This window comes from Malania oleifera, chromosome 10 (genome assembly GCF_029873635.1).
Source record: "Malania oleifera isolate guangnan ecotype guangnan chromosome 10, ASM2987363v1, whole genome shotgun sequence".
In the NCBI taxonomy this organism is placed as follows: domain Eukaryota; kingdom Viridiplantae; phylum Streptophyta; class Magnoliopsida; order Santalales; family Ximeniaceae; genus Malania; species Malania oleifera.
In genome coordinates this window covers 50,115,776-50,135,376 of record NC_080426.1, presented here as the reverse complement: position 1 = coordinate 50,135,376, position 19,601 = coordinate 50,115,776, and the positions used below count along the sequence as shown (strand labels likewise).

The window sequence follows — 19,601 nt, the reverse complement described above, 5'->3', positions numbered from 1 at the left end:
GGGGGTGCACGCTGAAAAGAGAACAAGATGCTGGATAAAGTTTGTATAGCAAGCAGCAACAGGTACTTACAAGAAAGGATTCTTATTTGGAGTTTTCTCCCTGCGTTGAATGCGTCAACTAGGAAGCAGGAAATGGAAGACCGTGGAATGGAATCAAATTTATCCCTTGATTTTTTCATTCTCTGTTCAAATTTTCATTCCATTCCACAAATCAACATGTGCACTGAAGTGTAAAGTTATGTTTCTGATCATTCTCCTAGTTCTGAACTGAGGTGGGAGAAATTATAATTTCGTTGCCCATAAGTTATTAGAAAAAAGTAACGAGAAGAAACACCACAATTAATATGCGAAGATACTTGAATTAGAAATCAGACTTGCATGATGGTCTAATGAGATCCTATTACAGTAAAGGTAGAGGAAAAAAGAAAGCAGCTCAATCCATATATATAGTGAAACCGAGTATTCTTTCTTTTTTTCCTGTATAGGAAAAAAAGACGAACAAAGTTGAAGAAAAATTTTCATTACAATGGACTCAACTGAAGAACTATGATAAGCATTAAGAAATAACAGATAAGATTCCTTGGAAGGAAATAGAGATTCGACAATAGAATCTTGAAAAAACATCATAAATTTTTTTTAGCCGTGAGTGTTGACAGCTTCCCAGATCAAATTCTTCGGAACAGGGTTGGCCAGGTCCCTTGCCTGCAGTGCTGCAGTCCTGAGGGTCTTAATAGTTGATACATTTGCATCCCAGAAGGAGAGGCTGCGGTAAGGCAAATTGTGCTTCTTGCACAAGTCCTTCACCAAGGGTGACACCTTCCGCAGGTGGCACCGCGGAAGGCGAGGGAACAAATGGTGCTCCAGCTGAAACTGCAACCCCCCATGGAACCAATCCATCCAAGACGAGCACGAAATGTCGATAGTCCCGCTCGTCTGCTTCTCGAACCAGTCGTTCCCATTGGGATGTCCAACATACACATTGGCTGAGAAATGGTTCAAGCAGAATTGGATGTGCTGAATCGATGTGACCGTGAAGCAGGCGAGCACGAACATCACCCTCTCTGTCCAATTGGGCAGGTACGAAACAAGAAGAGGAAACCAAATCCAGAAGACAAGGATTCCCATTATGTTCGTAGCTCTGTTGGGGATCTTCCTCTTTGAGAACAATAGCAAGAATGTCTGAAGAAACAGATTGATCCGGGCAACGCACATTACGGGGTAAAATGTCCAATGCTGATGGCTGACTAGAAACCTAGAGATGGGATCGAAAATCATCTTCCTCCCGTAGAAGCTGGAATTCATGGAGTTAAAAAACCACGACGACACGGCGAAGACTGGCATGTGTTGGAGATCCGGGTCATGATCGAGACTGTTGCAGGCAATGTGATGGCCATTATGAGTCCATTTCCACCAAGCAATGCTGATCCCGGTGAAGCAATTTCCTGTAAGGATTTGTGCCAATTTGTTAAATCCAGGACTAGACATTATCTGGTAATGCCCGGAATCATGACCCATATAGGCACTCTGAATCCAGAGGAACCCAATCAAAGCGCCACAACCCATATGAACCGATGTACTCTGAGAATACACAACGCCATAAACGCAGGCTGCAAACATCAACGTCACACAGGTGAGCCCAAACATAACCCCATGCCCCTTCTTCTCAAAGAATCCCAGCTTGGAGAACTCAGACACAAGTCTTCTGTAATCCTTGGACACCTCTGAAACCTTAAAGTCTTTGAGATGGTACCCAGTGAAGAACTTGTCAAGATATTGCCAAGCAGAGCCAGGATGGTAAGCTATGAAAGCATCCGTGACATCTTGGCCAGCCAAGTTCAGGAGAGGGGTCTCCCCACCAGGGTGATCCTTAGCCCAATCCGAGACATCGTAAACCTTGCCCTGGATAGAGATCCAAAGGTCCCCAGGCTTGTTATGCTCTTTCAGCATTTCAGATGAGATGTACTTCTTGCCATCGCCAGCCATTTGGAGCACACAATCAAACAGGAACAAGAATCACAAAAGATCGGATAGGCGAAGAAAGTAAACAACCAATTAATCAATCAGACCAAAGATCCAGACACTCCCCGATCTCTTCTTCCTGCAAGAATTAACAGTGAAGAAGGGAAGAGATCAATGGGGCAGTGTGCTGTGATCAAAACGACAACCCTATATGAAGGGAAAGTCGTCGATTCGTTGTGGGATCTGGTCCTTTCTTCGTCTACCTTCGACCACGCGTTGTTCTGGTTCTAGAGGAACAAAATTTTCGAGGATATACATAAAACGGAAGGCAAGTCACAGCGAGGCAGACGGAAGAACGCGACAATAGGTAGTTGCTGAGAGGTGCGGCTCCTCCGAGGAATGCTGAGGTCAAGAGTGCTCCACGATTTTCAAAGTCTTTCAAAACGCTGTCATTTTGTATTCCTTTCCTTTAAAAAAAAAAAAAATCCCACCGCACGCTGAATTGTTTTATTAAAAAGAAATATTATATATTAAAATTACATATTTTTCAAATTATATGCCCCCAGCTCTTTTTTCCATGTAGACCTATAATGGTAAATAGCTCCATAATGAATATTATTATTTATATATCTTAACGGTCCAATTAATTTTTGATTCTTTTATTTTTTAGAATTTTAAATTGGCCTTATATTTTTATAAGGAGAGAGAAATTTATTTATTTTTATTATCTGGAGAGCCCAATTCAAATCTTAAGAGTTAAGATAGGATGAGAGACAAATATCCCATACTGTCTTTCATGAATCGGTGGGCCCTTTCGGAAATGAGGGGAAAAAAAAATCTCCTTAACAAAATAATAATAATAATAATCAAAGTTATTAAAATGTTAATGAAAAGTAGATTTTTTTGACTTTATTTGTTTACTTATTTGCTTTAATGCAAAATGTCTTTTTCAAACAATATTAATGTTTTATTTAAAGCATCAATATTCAAAGCAGATACTAATTATTATTATTTTTATAATTTTTTATTGATAATCCAGAGACTCCAGTCTCAAGCCGATCCTTCGGACCTTCATGAGCGGCACCGACTCTGGAGGCTAGAAAAGACCCCCACTCCTCTTTGCCAGTAAACTAGGGATTGATCTCGCCTAACTCGAGCAGCAGTCGTCCAACACAAATGGAGTCACCACGCCTTCAGTAACAGGAGTCGCATTCATTCAGCAAATACTAATTATTGATAATGCACCATGTAAGCAACAATAAATTGCAAAAATTTAAATATATTTTTCATCAATCTATTTATTTATTTTCTAATTATTGATAATGCACCGTTTAAGCGATAATAAATTACGAAAAGTTAAAAATATTTTCATCAATCTATTTATTTATTTACTAATTTATGATCATGCGTAAGCGAGAATAAATTGCAAAAAGTCAAAAATATTATTCGTCAACCTATTTATTCACTTACTAAATATATTCTGTCATTATCATCCATTAATTTCTCCCCATTAATGCTTTTTTATTCTTTATTATAATGTGTTTATTAATTCATTAAGTGTCGGTAGTTGCATATTTATATTTTGCATTACATATATAAACTTATAAGAAAATGTATTTATCGTGCTAAAAGTCTTTATAAAAAAGTACAAATCAAATATTCATATAAAAGATGTTTAATATTTTAATTCATAAGAGAACAAATCCAAATTACTGAGAAGACAAAAAAGATAACTCTATGTTAAACAAAAAAGAGGCCCCCACGGACATGGCGCAGTGGAAAGGAGTCAGGCAATCCAGTAGGAGCATCGAGAGTTCGAATCCTGGTGGATGAATTCAGTGAGCCAGCAGTTGATGCAGAGACAGACCGCGTGTTGTGGGTGGTAACCTGAGATGGGTCCTCGAAGGCGGGTTAGCCGAATGTCCAACCTAACTGTGAATAGAATGAGACTGCATTCGGATTACACGGATGACCCATCAGGGGGGAAAGTAACTATCTCGGGCGTTTGGTGCCGCATCGGCATGGGTCCGAAGGACACGTTGGTAGCAGGAGTGTAACGCCCCTAACCCATCAAGTGGGGCCCGGGGTGTTATGTGATCATTTACATGTCTCTGATACCATATTATCAATCACACAACATAAAATAATAAATAATTACCTCAAATAAAATACCAGAGTTCTATTCTATACATCCCAAAAAGTGCATCCATTCACTCCACAATACACAACCAGCATTTAAAACATAAACTGTACATATAACAATTCTTACAACCACTCACATACACAAAACTAAACCCTGCCCCCAGAGCTTTCTAAGCTCGATCACCACAAGGACCTAGAAAATGAATAATTTGCTGAAGTGAGACACTTCTCTGTAAGGATGGAATAAACTATAACAATGTGTGGCAGAAGAGTTAAGTAAATAAAAAATATAACTGTTTGTTAATCAAAAGCAACTAACAAAACACAAGCAAACTGTATTCACAATTTTGCAAACATTATTTATCAGCGAAAGTTCCTGAGGGTAACATCTCTTTGCTTTGATACCGTTTGTAACCTTATCTGATTTAATTCAGGTGCGATTACAATTGATACCTATCAAAGCATTCATCTTACTCAGTAAGCCCTCAAGCGGAGAGTTTTACCTCACTCTACTTATTTTAGCAATTGAATTCACGAACATAAGCTCACACACATTCAATGTGAAACCTATCCCAGAATCTACATACATGTCTACCACATCACATCACAGTTACCATACATTCAATTCACATTCACGCAGGCACATCCATAATTGAAATGCACATCTCTACATCACACCTTTTACTATTCGGCCTCCTCGCTGCATACTAAGCATCCCTCCTCATCATTCTCAGTACGTGGCCTACACAGGACATTGCGTACTTCTCAATACGTGGCCCACACAGAGCTACTGCGTACTATCTGGCATCCTTGCTGCATACTGAGCATCCCTCCCCATCATTCTCAGTACGTGGCCTACACAGGACATTGCGTACTTCTCAATACGTGGCCCACACAGAGCTACTGCGTACTACCTAGTATGTAGCCCACATAGGGCTACTGCGTATTTCATAGTATGTGGCCCACACAGAGCTACTACGTACATCACAGTACGTAGCCGACACAAAGCTACTGCATACTTCTCACAAAGTTTTCACAAACAAACCTCACATGCACATTTATGTTCACAACCATACAATATTCACCACCAAGCAGTATTCACAACCAAACAGTATTCACCACTAAACAGTATCCACAACCAAACAGTATTACAACCAGTTAATTATGAAAGGTTATTCTCATTCCACAGGGTTTTCCCTAAATATGAATTATATTCAAAACCCATCATTTTCAAATGCCTAAACCGTTCAGAAAATCATACTATAATTATACGGCTCATATACTCGAAATTAACCGGTTCAAATTTCATAAAAAGTTGTTATAACTTATTCCCCCTTACTTGTTTTTCCGAAAACAACCTGAAAAGAGCGGAAAAGCGAAACCCTACCTTTTTGCACTCGCCGCTGAAACTAATCCGGCAACCCGAGAGAGAAGAGAGAGGTGATCCGGGAGCGAGGATAGCTTCATGTCCGTGTAGAAATGAGAGAGAGTCATGCGAGGGACGATAGAGAGAGGAAAGTTTTGAGTTGAGAGAAAGAGAGAGGAAATGATTTTTCCTCAAAAAGTGAGTGAACTTCTATTTATAGGTGAGCTACCTCGTAGGAAACCGTCGACGATTTTTTTGTGCATGGTGAAACCATCGACGGTTTGGCTTTTAAAATGCCCTCAGAAGACTAAACCGTCGATGGTTTTTCTGAGAGGCCCTCAACCCATCGACGATTTGGTGCTTAACCAAATCATCTCCATCCTTTTTCTTATTTTTCCTTTCCTTTATTTATTTTCTTTTTTTTTCTTTTATTTTTCGGGTTCGTGTTACTACATTCTCCCCCCTTATAAAATTTCATCCTCGAAATTCGTTAATCAATCATTTTCACATACTTAGAAGTTAACTAACCACATTTCACACATTTCAATCTATTCTCGCATATGAAAAATTGAATCACCTAGAATTAAAAGAAACTTATTATTTATCTCAAACATAAACATGCTATGTGCACCTCTAGCAGTGTCTATGTTAGCTGGGGCAAGTGTATAGACACGCGCCGATCCGTCGCGAGGTACCAAATTGTTCCTTCTATTCTGATCAGGAATGGGTGCATTGTTTCGGTGGTCTCTCGTTTTGATTAGAAGTGGGTGCATTGCCCAGTGGCTCATGACAATCTCGAGCCATGCGGCTATACTTGCCGCACCGGTAACACATAGGACCCCTATCCCGACATTCTCCCCAATGCCTCCGATTACACCTCGCACTAGAAGAAGGTGTTAAGTTATCCCGATAGTCTTGATCACCCCTAACTGGCCTCTGACCCGTAGTATCTATGTCTCTCTTTCTTGAACCCTATCTAACATTTACATGGGAGCTGGGAGACATGGGTCTCTTCCTCCGCTCTGAGACTTCAGAACCTTTCTGCAGACTTAACTCTGCTATGGTGGCTTTATCCACCAGTTCTGAGAAGTCCTGTATCTGCAAGCATGTCACATGCTCATGGATCCTCTGTTCTAGGCCTCTTTCAAACCTCCTCACCTTTTGTTATTCATCAGGGACCATAAAGGGAGAGAAGCGAGAAAGCTCCACAAACCTAGCAGCGTATTGTTAAATAGTGAGGTGCCCTTGAGTCAAGTTGAAAAATTCCTCCGCCTTTGCATTCCAAGAGGTGGCAAGGAAATACCCATCGTAGAAGACCTCCTGAAACATCCCCAGGTCATTACCATGGGTACTGCTCGCTGCTTTTCCAGGAGCTTCACCGCTTGCCACCATCGCTCAACCTCTCTTGTCATTTTGAAGGTGGCGAAGAGAACCTTCTATTCCTCAGTGCAATTCAGCACTATCAGTATCTTCTTCATCTTCTGCACCCAAGTCTCAGCCATGATTGTAGTGACCCAAAGACTAATAGCATTTTAATAATAAAAGGGAGAGAAAATAGATACAAAAACAGAAGAAGGTCGTAGACTTCGTCGATGAGAAAATATCAAAAGAGGTTCTAGGGCGGTCTGAATTTCGTCGATGAAGGATTACAGAATTTCATCGACGAACACAGGTTTTCGTCGACGAGAAAGTACCGAGAGGGATTTTGGGACAGCCTCAATTTCATCGACGAACACAGGGCTTCATCGAAGAATTTAATGAAGAGCTCATCGACGAGGTGACGTGTCTCGTCGACGAGCCTGGCTGTATAAATAGTAGGAAAACCGGGATTTTTTCGTTTCTCTCGCCGCTCTCTTTCTCCTACAACTCTCTCTCCCTTCTCTCTTCATTTTTGGCCCCACCAGTCGCTGGATCGATGATCCGAAGCTACCACGACGCTCCTGGCGAAGTTCTCTACGCATCTACAGGAGCCAATCATCGAGAAATCAAAGTTGGAAATCATCCCAAATTTAGGGTAAGACTTTTTAGCCTCCTTTTGGCCTTATGATAGTTATGGGAAATGATACAGGAAGAAAAATACCGATGTTTAGTTCTGGCATATGTTGGTTTTAGGGTGTGTTGTAGGAGGCCCTGCGGGTATCGGGCTAGAGTACAGTAGGGGCTTTCCAGTAGTCAGGTAAGGGATATATGCTATACTAGGAAATTTCAAAATACTATACAGTTTATTTATTCATGAAAACTATGTATTAAAGTATGGTGTGGCGTGAGAACAAGTATGTAGTATGGGAGTATGTTTTATGAATTATAGTTTCATGATTTTACGTATTTCAGTGCTATGATTATGTGAATTTCAGTACCATGATTTTACGAATTTTAATACTATGATTATACGAATTACGGATACAGTATTATGATGATGTAATTCCAGTACTATGATTTACAGAGTTTAAAGCATGCCATGTTTTTCTATTACCATAACATCCAAAGTATACAGACAGAGCATTTACAGAGTATATAGACAGTTATACAGAGATAGCATCGAGATGCTACAGTTACAGTATTTACAGTACAGAAAGATAGCGTTATGGTAATCTTGAAAACATGATGAAAACAGTGAAAGAATATATATGAATATGTATATAGTATCCGACCCTGTTTGACCATACAGTTTACAGAGCACGGTATCGTAGCTACATACGGTTTACAGTTTATAGAGTGCAATCGCCTATTCAGATAATATGATATAGGTCGATCGTATAGTGCCCTTGACGTGGACAGACTCCCCATCATATATGGGTGGAGGTGGGCAGATTGACCGAGGGAGTATAGTGATTTACCTGGTCGGCCAGCCAGTGTAGATCCCCCCTACGGGCCGCACAACCCTGTCATGAGGGGTTAAATCATGACATATGGATATCCACAGGGGAAAGTTTATAGTTATTATTATGTATATACTGATTTACAGAGACAGGGAAATTACTTATGTATGTTAGAAGTATTTTGAATAGTAACTTAAAATACAAATGTGTTAAATGACATGGAAATGGTGATGGATATGATTATTTGTACTGTATTTATAGATCCAATATACATGATTATATGAAAGCAGTGTTTCATAATATGATAACTCATTTGCCACACACTAGTAATAGCATATATCGTCTTACTGAGCGTTGGCTCATCCCACTTGATTTAACATTTTTCAAGTGATCCAAGTAGGCGAGCTGACCAGGCTTGCAGATAGAAAGGCGTCTGTAGTGCCCTGTCAGCAAAGTGAGTACAGTGGAGGGTTTTTGTATTTGCCCTAGCTAGCTGAGGGTATTTTGGGAGTTCAGTTATATGTGTATATTTTGGGGAGCATGGTTGTACTCTAGTATTGGTTTGTATTGTGTATATATTTTCATATGGTTATGTCTATGTGATTATGCTTCTCGTTGCTTAGGATAATGTTATGGTATCAGAGTATGTTAATTGTTACAATGGAAAAAAAAATATGGTAATTGAGAGGGTCTTTACAATGATTGGGTCAGTGCCACCTGAAAAAGCATAGGGTTTCATGTGGGGGAATTGATCAATCAAACAGTGCTAGTTCATAAGTGGGCAGCTCAATCCCTTGGGGTCCCACCTAATCTCTTCCCTAACTTGCCGAGCTAATCCTCACAGCAGTCTAGAGATTTCAATATCATCCCCGCTGGAAGCCCCCAACTCATTGTCCCCTCCAGTGTCCACGTCTTTACCTCTAGGCTCCATCTTAAAGATAAGACAGAGGCAAGTTTAGAATTTCCACATTTTAACATAACTGGTACAGTTATATAGCAAAGAAACCAATTTAATATTCAAATCCTCAATTAAACATCAAACACCCAATGAACCTCAATCAACAAATCACAACACTTAAATTATCAAAATTCTCTTTCAAAGGCTCATCTCTATAAATCAACCATCCTAACCTTCGAATTCTAATTTCAAGTTCCAATCTCTCTACTCGGAAGCATCACCTTCAATGGATTTACCATGGTTTTTTGAAGCCAGCTACTGCATCATAAAAACACAGAAGACCATAAAGGGATTTCTACCCCAAAGTTTACAAAACGAAAACTCAAAAGTAGTAACAATATCCTAATCTACCTGTTTCCTATCCACGTCCTAGCTCGAACCTATACTCTGGTATTAATCCTCCTAAAGTCTGCAGCACCTAACAACCTAAAGCTCTAATACCACTTTGTAAAGGTCCCGACCCGCCAGGTGGGGCCAGGGTGTTATGTGATCATTCACACGTCTTTGATACCATAATATCAATCACACGACAATAAATAATAAATAGTTACCTCAAATAAAATACTAGAGTTCTATTCTATACATCCCAAAAAGTGCATCCATTCACTCCACAATACACAACCAGTATTTAAATCATAAATTGTACATATATCAATTCTTACAACCACTCACATACACAAAACTAAACCCTACTCCCAGAGCTTTCTAAGCTCGATCACCACAAGGACCTGAAAAATGAATAATTCGCTGGAGTGTTACACTTCTCTGTAAGGATGGAATAAACTATAACAGTGTGTGGTAAAAGAGTTAAGTAAATAAAAAATATAACTGTTTGTTAATCAAGGGCAACTAACAAAACATAAGCAAACTGTATTCACAATTTTGCAAACATTATTTATCAGCGAAAGTTGTTGAGGGTAACGCCCCTTTGCTTTGATACCATTTGTAACCTTACCCGATTTAATTCGGGTGCGATTACAATTGATACTTATCAAGGCACTCACCTTACTCAGTAAGCCCTCAAGCGGAGAGTTTTACCTCACTCTAATTATTTGAGAAATTGAATTCACGAACATAAGCTCACACACTTTCAACGTGAAACCAATCCCAGAATCTACATACATGTCTACCACATCATATCACAGTTACCATACTTTCAATTCACATTCACGCAGGCACATCCATAATTGAAATGCACATCTCTACATCACACCTTTTACTATTTGTCCTCCTCACTGCATACTGAGCATCCCTCCCCATCATTCTCAATACGTAGCCTACACAGGACACTGCATACTTCTCAATACGTGGCCCACACAGAGCTACTGCGTACTACCCAGTGTGTGGCCCACATAGGGCTATTACGTACTTCATAGTATGTGACCCACATAAAGTTACTGCATACATCACAATACGTGGCCGACATAGAGCTACTGCGTACTTCTCACAAAGCTTTCACAAACAAACCTCACATGCACATTTATGTTCACAACCAGACAATATTCACCACTAGGCAGTATTCACAACCAAATAGTATTCACCAAACAGTATCCACAACCAAACACTATTACAACTAGTTAATTATGAAAGGTTATTCTCATGCCACATGGTTTTCCCTTAATATCAATTATATTCAAAACCCATCATTTTCAAATGCCAAAACCGTTCAAAAAATCATACTATAATTATATGGCTCATATACTCGAAATTGACCGGTTCAAATTTAATATAAGGTTATTATAACTTATTCCCCCTTACTTGTTCTTCCAAAAACAGTCCGAAATGAATGGGAAAGTGAAACCCTAGCATTTTGCACTGATCTCCAAAACTGATCCGACAACCTGAGAGAGAAAACAGGGGTGATCCGGGAGCAAGGGTAGCTTCAGGTGCGTGTAGAAATGAGAGAGAGTCACATGAGGGATGATAGAGAGAGGGAAGTTTGGAGCTAAAAGAAAGAGAGAGGAAATGATTTGTCCTAGAAAAAAATAAGTGAACTTATATTTATAGGTGAGCTGCCTCGTAGGAAATCGTCGACGGTTTTCTTGTGCTTGATGAAAACATAGACGGTTTGGCTCTTAAAATGCCCTTAGAAGACTAAACAGTCGACGGTTTTTCTGGGAGGCCCTCAAACCGTCAACGATTTGGTTTTGAACCAAACCATCTCCATCATTTTTCTTATTTTTCCTTTCCTTTATTTATTTTCCCTTTTCTTTTATTTATTTTCTTTTAATTTCTAGTTTTGGGTTACTACATTCTCCCCCCCTTACAAAATTTCATCCTCAAAATTCGTTAATCAATCATTTTCACATACTTAGAAGTTAACTAACCACATTTCACACATTTCAATCCATTCTAGCATGTGAACAATTGCATCGCCTAGAATTAAATGAAACTTATTATTTATCTCAAACATAAACATGTTGCCTGTGCATCTGGCAGTGTCTGTCTCAATTGGGGCAAGTGTATAGACATGCGTCAGTCTGCAGTGAGGCACCAGTTTATTCCTCCGATTCTGATTAGGAGCAAGTGCATTGTTCAGCGGTCCTTAGTTTTGATTAGAAGTGGGTGCATTTCCCAGCAACTCATGACAATCTCGAGCCATGTGGCCATACTTGTCGTACCGGTAACACATAGGACCCTTACTCCGGCATTCTCCCCAATGCCTCCGATTGCACCTCACACTGTAAGAGGGTGTTGAGTTACCCCGATAGCCTTGATCATCCCTAACTGACCTCTGACCCCCAGTATCTCAATCTCCTCTCCCTAAACCCTATCTGACATTTACATGGGAGTTAGGAGATATGGGTCTCTTCCTCCACTCTGAGACTTCTGCACATCTTTGCAGACTTGACTCTGCTATGGTGGCTTTACCCACCAGTTTTGAGAAGCCCTATATCTGCAAGCATGCCACATGCTCATGGATCCTCTGTTCCAGGCCTCTTTCAAACCTCATTGACTTTTGGTATTTATCAGGGACCATAAAGGGAGCAAAGTGAGAAAGCTCCATGAACCTAGCAGCGTACTGTTGAACAATGAGGTGCCCCTAAGTCAGGTTGAAAAATTCCTCTATCTTTGCATTCCTGGAGGTGGTGGAGAAATACCAATCGTAGAAGACCTCCTTGAAATGTCCCTAGGTCATCACCGTATGTACTTTTCACTACTCTTCCAGCAGCTTCATCTCTTGCCACCATCGATCGGCCTCTCTTGTCAGCTTGAAGATGGAGAAGAGAATCTTCTATTCCTTAGTGCAATTCAGCACTGTCAGTATCTTCTCCATCTCCTGCACCCATGTCTCAGCCATGATTGGGTCAGTGCCACTCGAAAAGCAGAGGGTTTCAGGCGGGTGAATTGATCAATCGAACTACCCTAGTTCACAGGTGGGCAGCTCGATCCCTTGAGGTCCCGCCCAATCTCTTCCCTGACTTGCCAAGCTAATCCTTGCAGTTGTCTGGATATTTTAAAATCATCCTCACTGGATGCCCCCAACTCATTCTCCCCTCTAGCGTCCATGTCTTTACCTTTGGGCTCCATCCTGAAAATAGGACAGAGGCGAGTTTAGAATTTCCACATCTTAATATAATTGGTACAATTATAAAGCAAAGAAACCAATTTAATATTCAAATCCTCAATTAAACATCAAACACCCAATTAACCTCAGTCATTTAATCACAACACTTAAATTATCAAAATTCTTTTTTAGAGGCTCATCTCCATAAATCAACCATCCTAGCCTTCGAATTCTAATTTCAAATTCCAGTCTCTCTGCTTGGAAGCATCACCATCGATGGATTTACCATGATTTTCAGAAGCCGGCTACTACTTCAAGAAACACAGAAGACCATCAAGGGATTTTTGCCCCAAAGCTTACGAAACAAAAACTCAAAAGTTCTAACAATACCCTAATCCACCTGTTTCCTATCCTCGTCCTAGCTCGAACCTATACTCTGATATGAATCCTCCTAAAGTCTGCAGGACCTAACAACATAAAGCTCTGATCCACTTTGTAACGCCCCCGACTCGCTAAGTGGGGCTCGTGGTATTATGTGATCATTCACACGTCTCTAATACCATAATATCAATCACACAACAGAAAATATTAAATAACTACCTCAAATAAAATACCAGAGTTCTATTCTGTACATCCCAAAAAGTGCATCTATTCACTCCACAAAACGCAACCAGTATTTAAAACATAAACTATACATATAATAATTCTTACAGCCACTCACATGCACAAAACTAAACATTGCCCCCGGAGCTTTCTAAGCTCGATCACCACAAGGACCTGAAAAATGAATAATTCGCTGGGGTGAGACACTTCTGAGTAATGATGGAATAAACTATAACAGTGTGTGACAGAAAAGTTTAGTAAATACAAAATATAGCTATTCGTTAATCAAAAGCAACTGACAAAACACAAGCATACTATACTCACAATTTTGCAAACATTATTTATCAGCGAAGGTTCCTGAGGATCGGGGAGATTACACGCCCATACATGTAACGCCCCTTTGCTCTGATACTATTTGTACCTTGCCTGATTTAATTCGGGTGCGGTTTCAACTGATACCTATCAGGGCACTTACCTTACTCAGTAAGCCCTCGGGTGGAGAGTTTTACCTTGCTCTAATTATTTGTACAATTGAATTCACGAACATAAGCTCACACACATTCAACATGAAACCTATCCTAGAATCTACATTCATGTCTACCACATCACATCACAGTTACCATACATTCAATTCACATTCATGCACGCACATCCATAATTGAAATGCACATCTCTACATCACACCTTTTACTATCCGACCTCCTCGCTGCGTACTGAGCATCACTCCCCATCATTCTCAGCACGTGGCCCACACAAGACACTACGTACTTCTCAATACATGACCTACACAGAGCTATAGCATACTACTGAGTACGTGGCCCACATAGGGCTACTGCGTACTTCACAATACGTGGCCCACACAGAGCTACTGTGTACATCATAGTATGTGGCCGACACAAAGTTACTGCCAACTTCTCACAAAGCTTTCACAAATAAACCTCACATGCACATTTATGTTCACAACCAGACAATATTCACCACTAGGCAGTATTCACAACCAAACAGTATTCACCACCAAATAGTATCCATAACCAAACAGTATTACAACCAATTAATTATGAAAGATTATTCTCATGCCACAGGGTTTTCCCTAAATATGAATTATATTCAAAACCCATCATTTTCAAATGCTTAAACCGTTCAAAAAATCATACTATAATTATACAGCTCATATACTCAAAATTAACCGATTCAAATTTAATAAAAAAACTATTATAACTTATTCCCCCTTACTTGTTTTTTCGAAAACAGCCCAAAACGAATGGAAAAGCGAAACCCTAGCTTTTTGCACTCGCCGCCGAAACTGATCTGGCAACCCAAGAGAGAAGAGAGAGGTGATCTAGGAGCGAGGGTTGCTTCGGGTGCGTGTAGAAATGAGAGAGAGTCGCGTGAGGGATGAGAGAGAGAGAGAGAGAGGAAATGATTTTTCCTAAAAAAAATGAGCGAGCTTCTATTTATAGGTGAGCTGCCCCGCAGGAAACCGTCGACAGTTTTTCTATGCTTGACAAACTCGTCGACGATTTGGCTCTTAAAATGCTCTCAAAATACTAAACTGTCGATGATTTTTCTGAGAAGCCCTCAAACTGTCGACGGTTTAGTGTTGAACCAAACCATCTCCATCAGTTTTCTTATTTTTCCTTTCCTTTATTTATTTTTCCTCTTTCTTTTATTTATTTTTTGGGTTTGAGTTACTACAAGGAGTTTCCCTGTGTCATTACAAAAAAAAAAAAAACTGGCAACAAGATTTTAGGAGGCTCTATTGTTATCCTTTCTTTGTCTTATACATGTTATGGCTTCACATCAAACATGTATTTGTGAAATATTGGTCATATAAGAACACACATATTATGTTTCAACTTTATAGGATGTCTCTTATGAAACAAAATTATGAAATTTAATGAGTCAAAATGAGTAATATTTCACCATAATTTGGTAGAGGCTATTACCTTGGAATTATAATCATGTGGATAGATCTTGCAAATAAGCAATGATCTTGCACAAAGGTATAAGTAATTGTAACAATGGCATCAAAAACTAAATAAGGGACTTTCATGATTCGATATGGATCATTGTCTTAAGGGGGTCTTGATCATATGAAGATAAATTTTGTTTCAACCTAATCAAATGTTTTCTATTAAACAAAGTCATGGGACCCTATGTCGACATGAAAAATCGTTCCTCAACATTTATAGGCACAAATCATTAGCACTCACCTAAAACCAAGGGAAACAAAAGAGTTCGGGTGCTAGGGCCTTTCTCAAAGCTAAGTCAAAGTTAGGAAGAGCATATGTAATTGTAATCATAATGTTTTTAAAAGTATGTCTTATTTTTACCCTAATCCACCTTTACAAGCGTTATCTCCTACTGTGGACACCCTTTTTTAAGTGGATAATTATTACTAAATTTTATGAGAGAGAGTTATAACCATTCAATTACCCCTCCTTAATATCCTCATGAAGGCATCACATATGCCCTTTTACTTCCAATGTAATCTAAGAATTCCAATAATAATGAATAGCTAAGGATTCTTTTGCTATAAAAGGATGTATTTAACCCTCTTCAAATGCACCCCCACCCTTAACTCTTCAAACATAAAGTAAACTGTGCATTTGCTCAAATGGGAGGGAGTATCAAAGAATTTGATTGGGATTTAATGTAAAATGAAGAAGTGGAGAGAAAAAGGGGTCCAATCTTTGAATAAAAAGAGAAGGGGTAGGGAGAGAGAGAGAGAGAGAGAGAGAGAGAGAGAGAGAGAGAGAGAGAGAGAGAGAGAGAGAGAGAGAGTGAAGTTGAATGCCCAAAAAATAGGGAGAAAGAATCTAAAATAAACAATATAAAGTGACCCTTGCATTTGCCCAAAAGTGAGGGAGTGTAATAAAGAAAGTAAGAGTGGGGATTAATGAAAGATGAATAAGTGGAGAGAAATGAGGGGTATTATCTTTTACTAAGGGAGATAAATGAGAAAGAGTGAAAGAGAAATAAGGTGACTTGAATTACCATTTAACAGCAAGAACAAAATAATAGAGGGAAAGAAAATAAATAAATGATAAAAGATAAAGTGAGTCCTGCATTTTTCCTAGATATATATATATATATATTGAGAGAGAGAGAAAAGGAGTGTTGAATGTGATTTTAACGGAGATATTGGTTGGGTACATGTAATAATAGAGATTGAGAGGAAGATGGGAAAGAGAATTTTTTTTTTTTTTGACATTTAGTGCAAGAAAATAATGTGGCCCATAGAATAGCTAAGTGAGAGAAATTAATAGAGAAACTATAATTTTTTTCTCCACACATATATATATATATATATAATATTTTCTTCTCTCTCTCTCTCTCTCTCTCTCTCTCTCTCTCTCTCTCTCTCTCCAAAAGAAATTCCTTACCTTTTTTAGTTTTCTCACATATATAGATTTGATTGTGTCAACTTTGCTCCACTGTCTGTCTACATTTTCATCATTTTTGCTTCCTTTTTCTCCCTTGTTGTTTTTGTCCTCATCAAATGGTATTGTCTAGTGAGACAACTCACCAAAATTCCTTTTTGACTACTGTGCCATGTTTCTTCTGTGATTTGACCTGCAAGTACTTTTGTTGATATGAATACGCAGCAAAAATTCACAATTTCGAATCAATCCGAAACAGTTAATGCAAACACTCAATGATGAATATACGGAACAAGCAATCAATCACAATGAATAAAGGAAATTAATAAAATCAATGACACACAAATTTACGTGGTTCAAAAATGTGCCTACATCCACAGGAGCAGTGATTGATTTTTTACTATCAAAACGTCAAGCTTACATCAAGGGTTACAAAGTATTGTATATAAACAAACTTTATGTGTATAGGAGGCTTAGATACTATCTAAAATACTCCTATAGAAAATACCAAAAGAAAATTCTCCAAATCCCCCTAATCTACTGATCTCCCAATTCAAATTCTGTGACCTGTGCCAAACGAAACCCTCGACAGTTTCAAGGAAACTGCCGACACTTATCTGCCAAAGGAAAACTATCAACAAAATCGTAGCCCAAACCGGTGACGGTTTCTTCCTGCAACCTTCTCTCTTATTCATTGCTTTATCATGCTTTCTTGGCGCATGCATTCCACTCAAAATGAGCTACATCTCTAACAACTTTTCCCACCTACTATAATTCTACCAATGGTCCAACTTGTAAAAGCTTCTTTAAGAATTTCTTATAATTGTCACCCCTCGAACCCGCAGATGGGTCCCAGGTGTGATATTAGTAACCTAACTTGTCTCTATATCATTTAAAATATATCTAATACTATACTGAATGAGGGTCCGACCCCATGGGGTATACGTAAACCTTATACACAATTACATTCATGTCCATACACATCAAATACGTAGCGGAATTGTTCTTTCTATACATACATCATACCATCCCAGAGTCTATACATAACTGGAATATATGTTCCCAAAATACAATACATACTTCGGGTGTCTACAAAACCCAATACTGACAACCTGGTTACAAAACTTGTACTTACACCGATACTAAATGTAGCAAATCGACACCCACGCTTCTAGACGCTAGGATGCTAATTTCGGCTACCGGAAGGACCTGAAAAATATTTGTATATTTGGAGTGAGAAACCTCTTAGTAAGGAAGAAAGTAGGTTATATCAGTGTGTGGCATACAAGTGTTATTTTGACATAAAACATAACACGATACAGTTTCAGTATTTTCACAATTCAATTCCAATACATACGATACCAAATATACGGTCAGTGTCATCACACTCAAGCACACGATACCCTGCAATAACCAAAGCCTCACAGCAATACCATTTCCAATACGGTGTCCACTCACACCCATCGGCGACCAACTGGAACAAACTGGTGATATTTCACACCCTCGGATATAGAGTCGGATACTCTCGCCCACGGTAATTAGTCGAGACATAGCGGTAACATACAGAAATTAGCCGCCCCTAGCTGCTTTACAAAAACTGGAACAATTTTGGAACTCATGTTCCTATACTCATCAGCGTACAGTAATTAGCCGCCCCTAGCTATTTTACAAAACCTGGAACATTTTACATACAATAGTTCACTCCACACTTATTTGAGCATACAAAAATCATATCGTTTTCAGTTCGAGAAATACAGTTTAATACAAATACAGGTACGGTCATCTCATTACTACCACTTTATACAACATATGATTTTCCAACCAAAATAGAGATGATACTCAAAACCCCAAATTTTTTGAAAAACTGTAACCCGAAAATCCTGCATTTTCACTCGATAGATTTTCCAAATAAGTAGCTAAAACATACATATGATCGTAATCCCGATTTCAAAAATAACTTATATAAATTGAATCCCCTTACCTTTTCCCGAATACCAAAATACAAACACTACAGCTCCAAAACTATGAACCGAGTTCCCAAAACCTAAACATCCAAGAACTATACTTCACTATAATTCTTACTACTATGTATATATCGAAACAAAATTGAAATCAGACCCATACCTCGATTTTGGGTCAAAACCAAAAAATCCTCGAAATGAATTTTTGATCCGCTAAAAATGTAGAGATTCTCCTCCTAATCCACATGGTAACGTTGGATCGTTGATTCTGGCAACTGACGGCCTGAAATCCTAGAGAGAGAGAGAGAGAGAGAGAGTATTAGAGTTCTAGAGAGAGAGAGAAAGGGATGTTTTTGGTTTATTAACCATTAAGCAAGTGAAAAATATATTTATAAGCCTTTGACCCGGCCTACCTCGTCAACAAGACGGCATCCTCGTCGATGAGCTGCAGAAGGAAGTTTGTTGACACCAAGGTGGCCTTGTCGACGAGCCTGAGATTTTGGGATTTCCCAAAATCTCTCGGCATCTCCTCATCAACGAGCTACTGAATCTCGTCGCCGAGCTAAGCAAGAAGCTTCATCAACGAGGAAAGAAGCCTCATCGACGAGCCCTGCAAACTTTTACTTTTAAATTTTCCTTCTTTTTTCCTCATTTATTTAATACACTTACCTCGGGTCGGGTTCTTACAACCTCCCCTCCTCACAAAAATTTCATCCTCAAAATTTGTAATCTCTTTTTTACTAACTCAACTACATACCCAAACGCATACTCGACTCTAAAAAAAGCCGACGGCCACCCACATGACAGCCCCGTCCCAAATACATACATACCCTCACCTATGGTGGAGGAATACCATGGTTATATACATACACTGTCTCGAGAGCTTACAATATTACAAAATT

General features: G+C 39.1%; 1 protein-coding gene across 1 annotated transcript; it reads right to left on the bottom strand.

Moving 5' to 3' along the window:
- Positions 1-339: 339 nt before the first annotated feature.
- On the bottom strand, positions 340-2,424 carry LOC131166463 (delta(8)-fatty-acid desaturase 2). The gene has a single exon (XM_058125057.1). It carries the CDS (start codon positions 1,981-1,983, stop codon positions 637-639), a length of 1,347 nt encoding a protein of 448 aa, XP_057981040.1. The 5' UTR covers positions 1,984-2,424; the 3' UTR covers positions 340-636.
- Between the last annotated feature and the right edge of the window lie 17,177 nt (positions 2,425-19,601).

What these genes read in the sequence shown, in the direction of transcription:
- LOC131166463 (XM_058125057.1), bottom strand. Translation starts at nt 1,983, where the DNA reads ATGGCTGGCGATGGCAAGAAGTACATCTCATCTGAAATGCTGAAAGAG.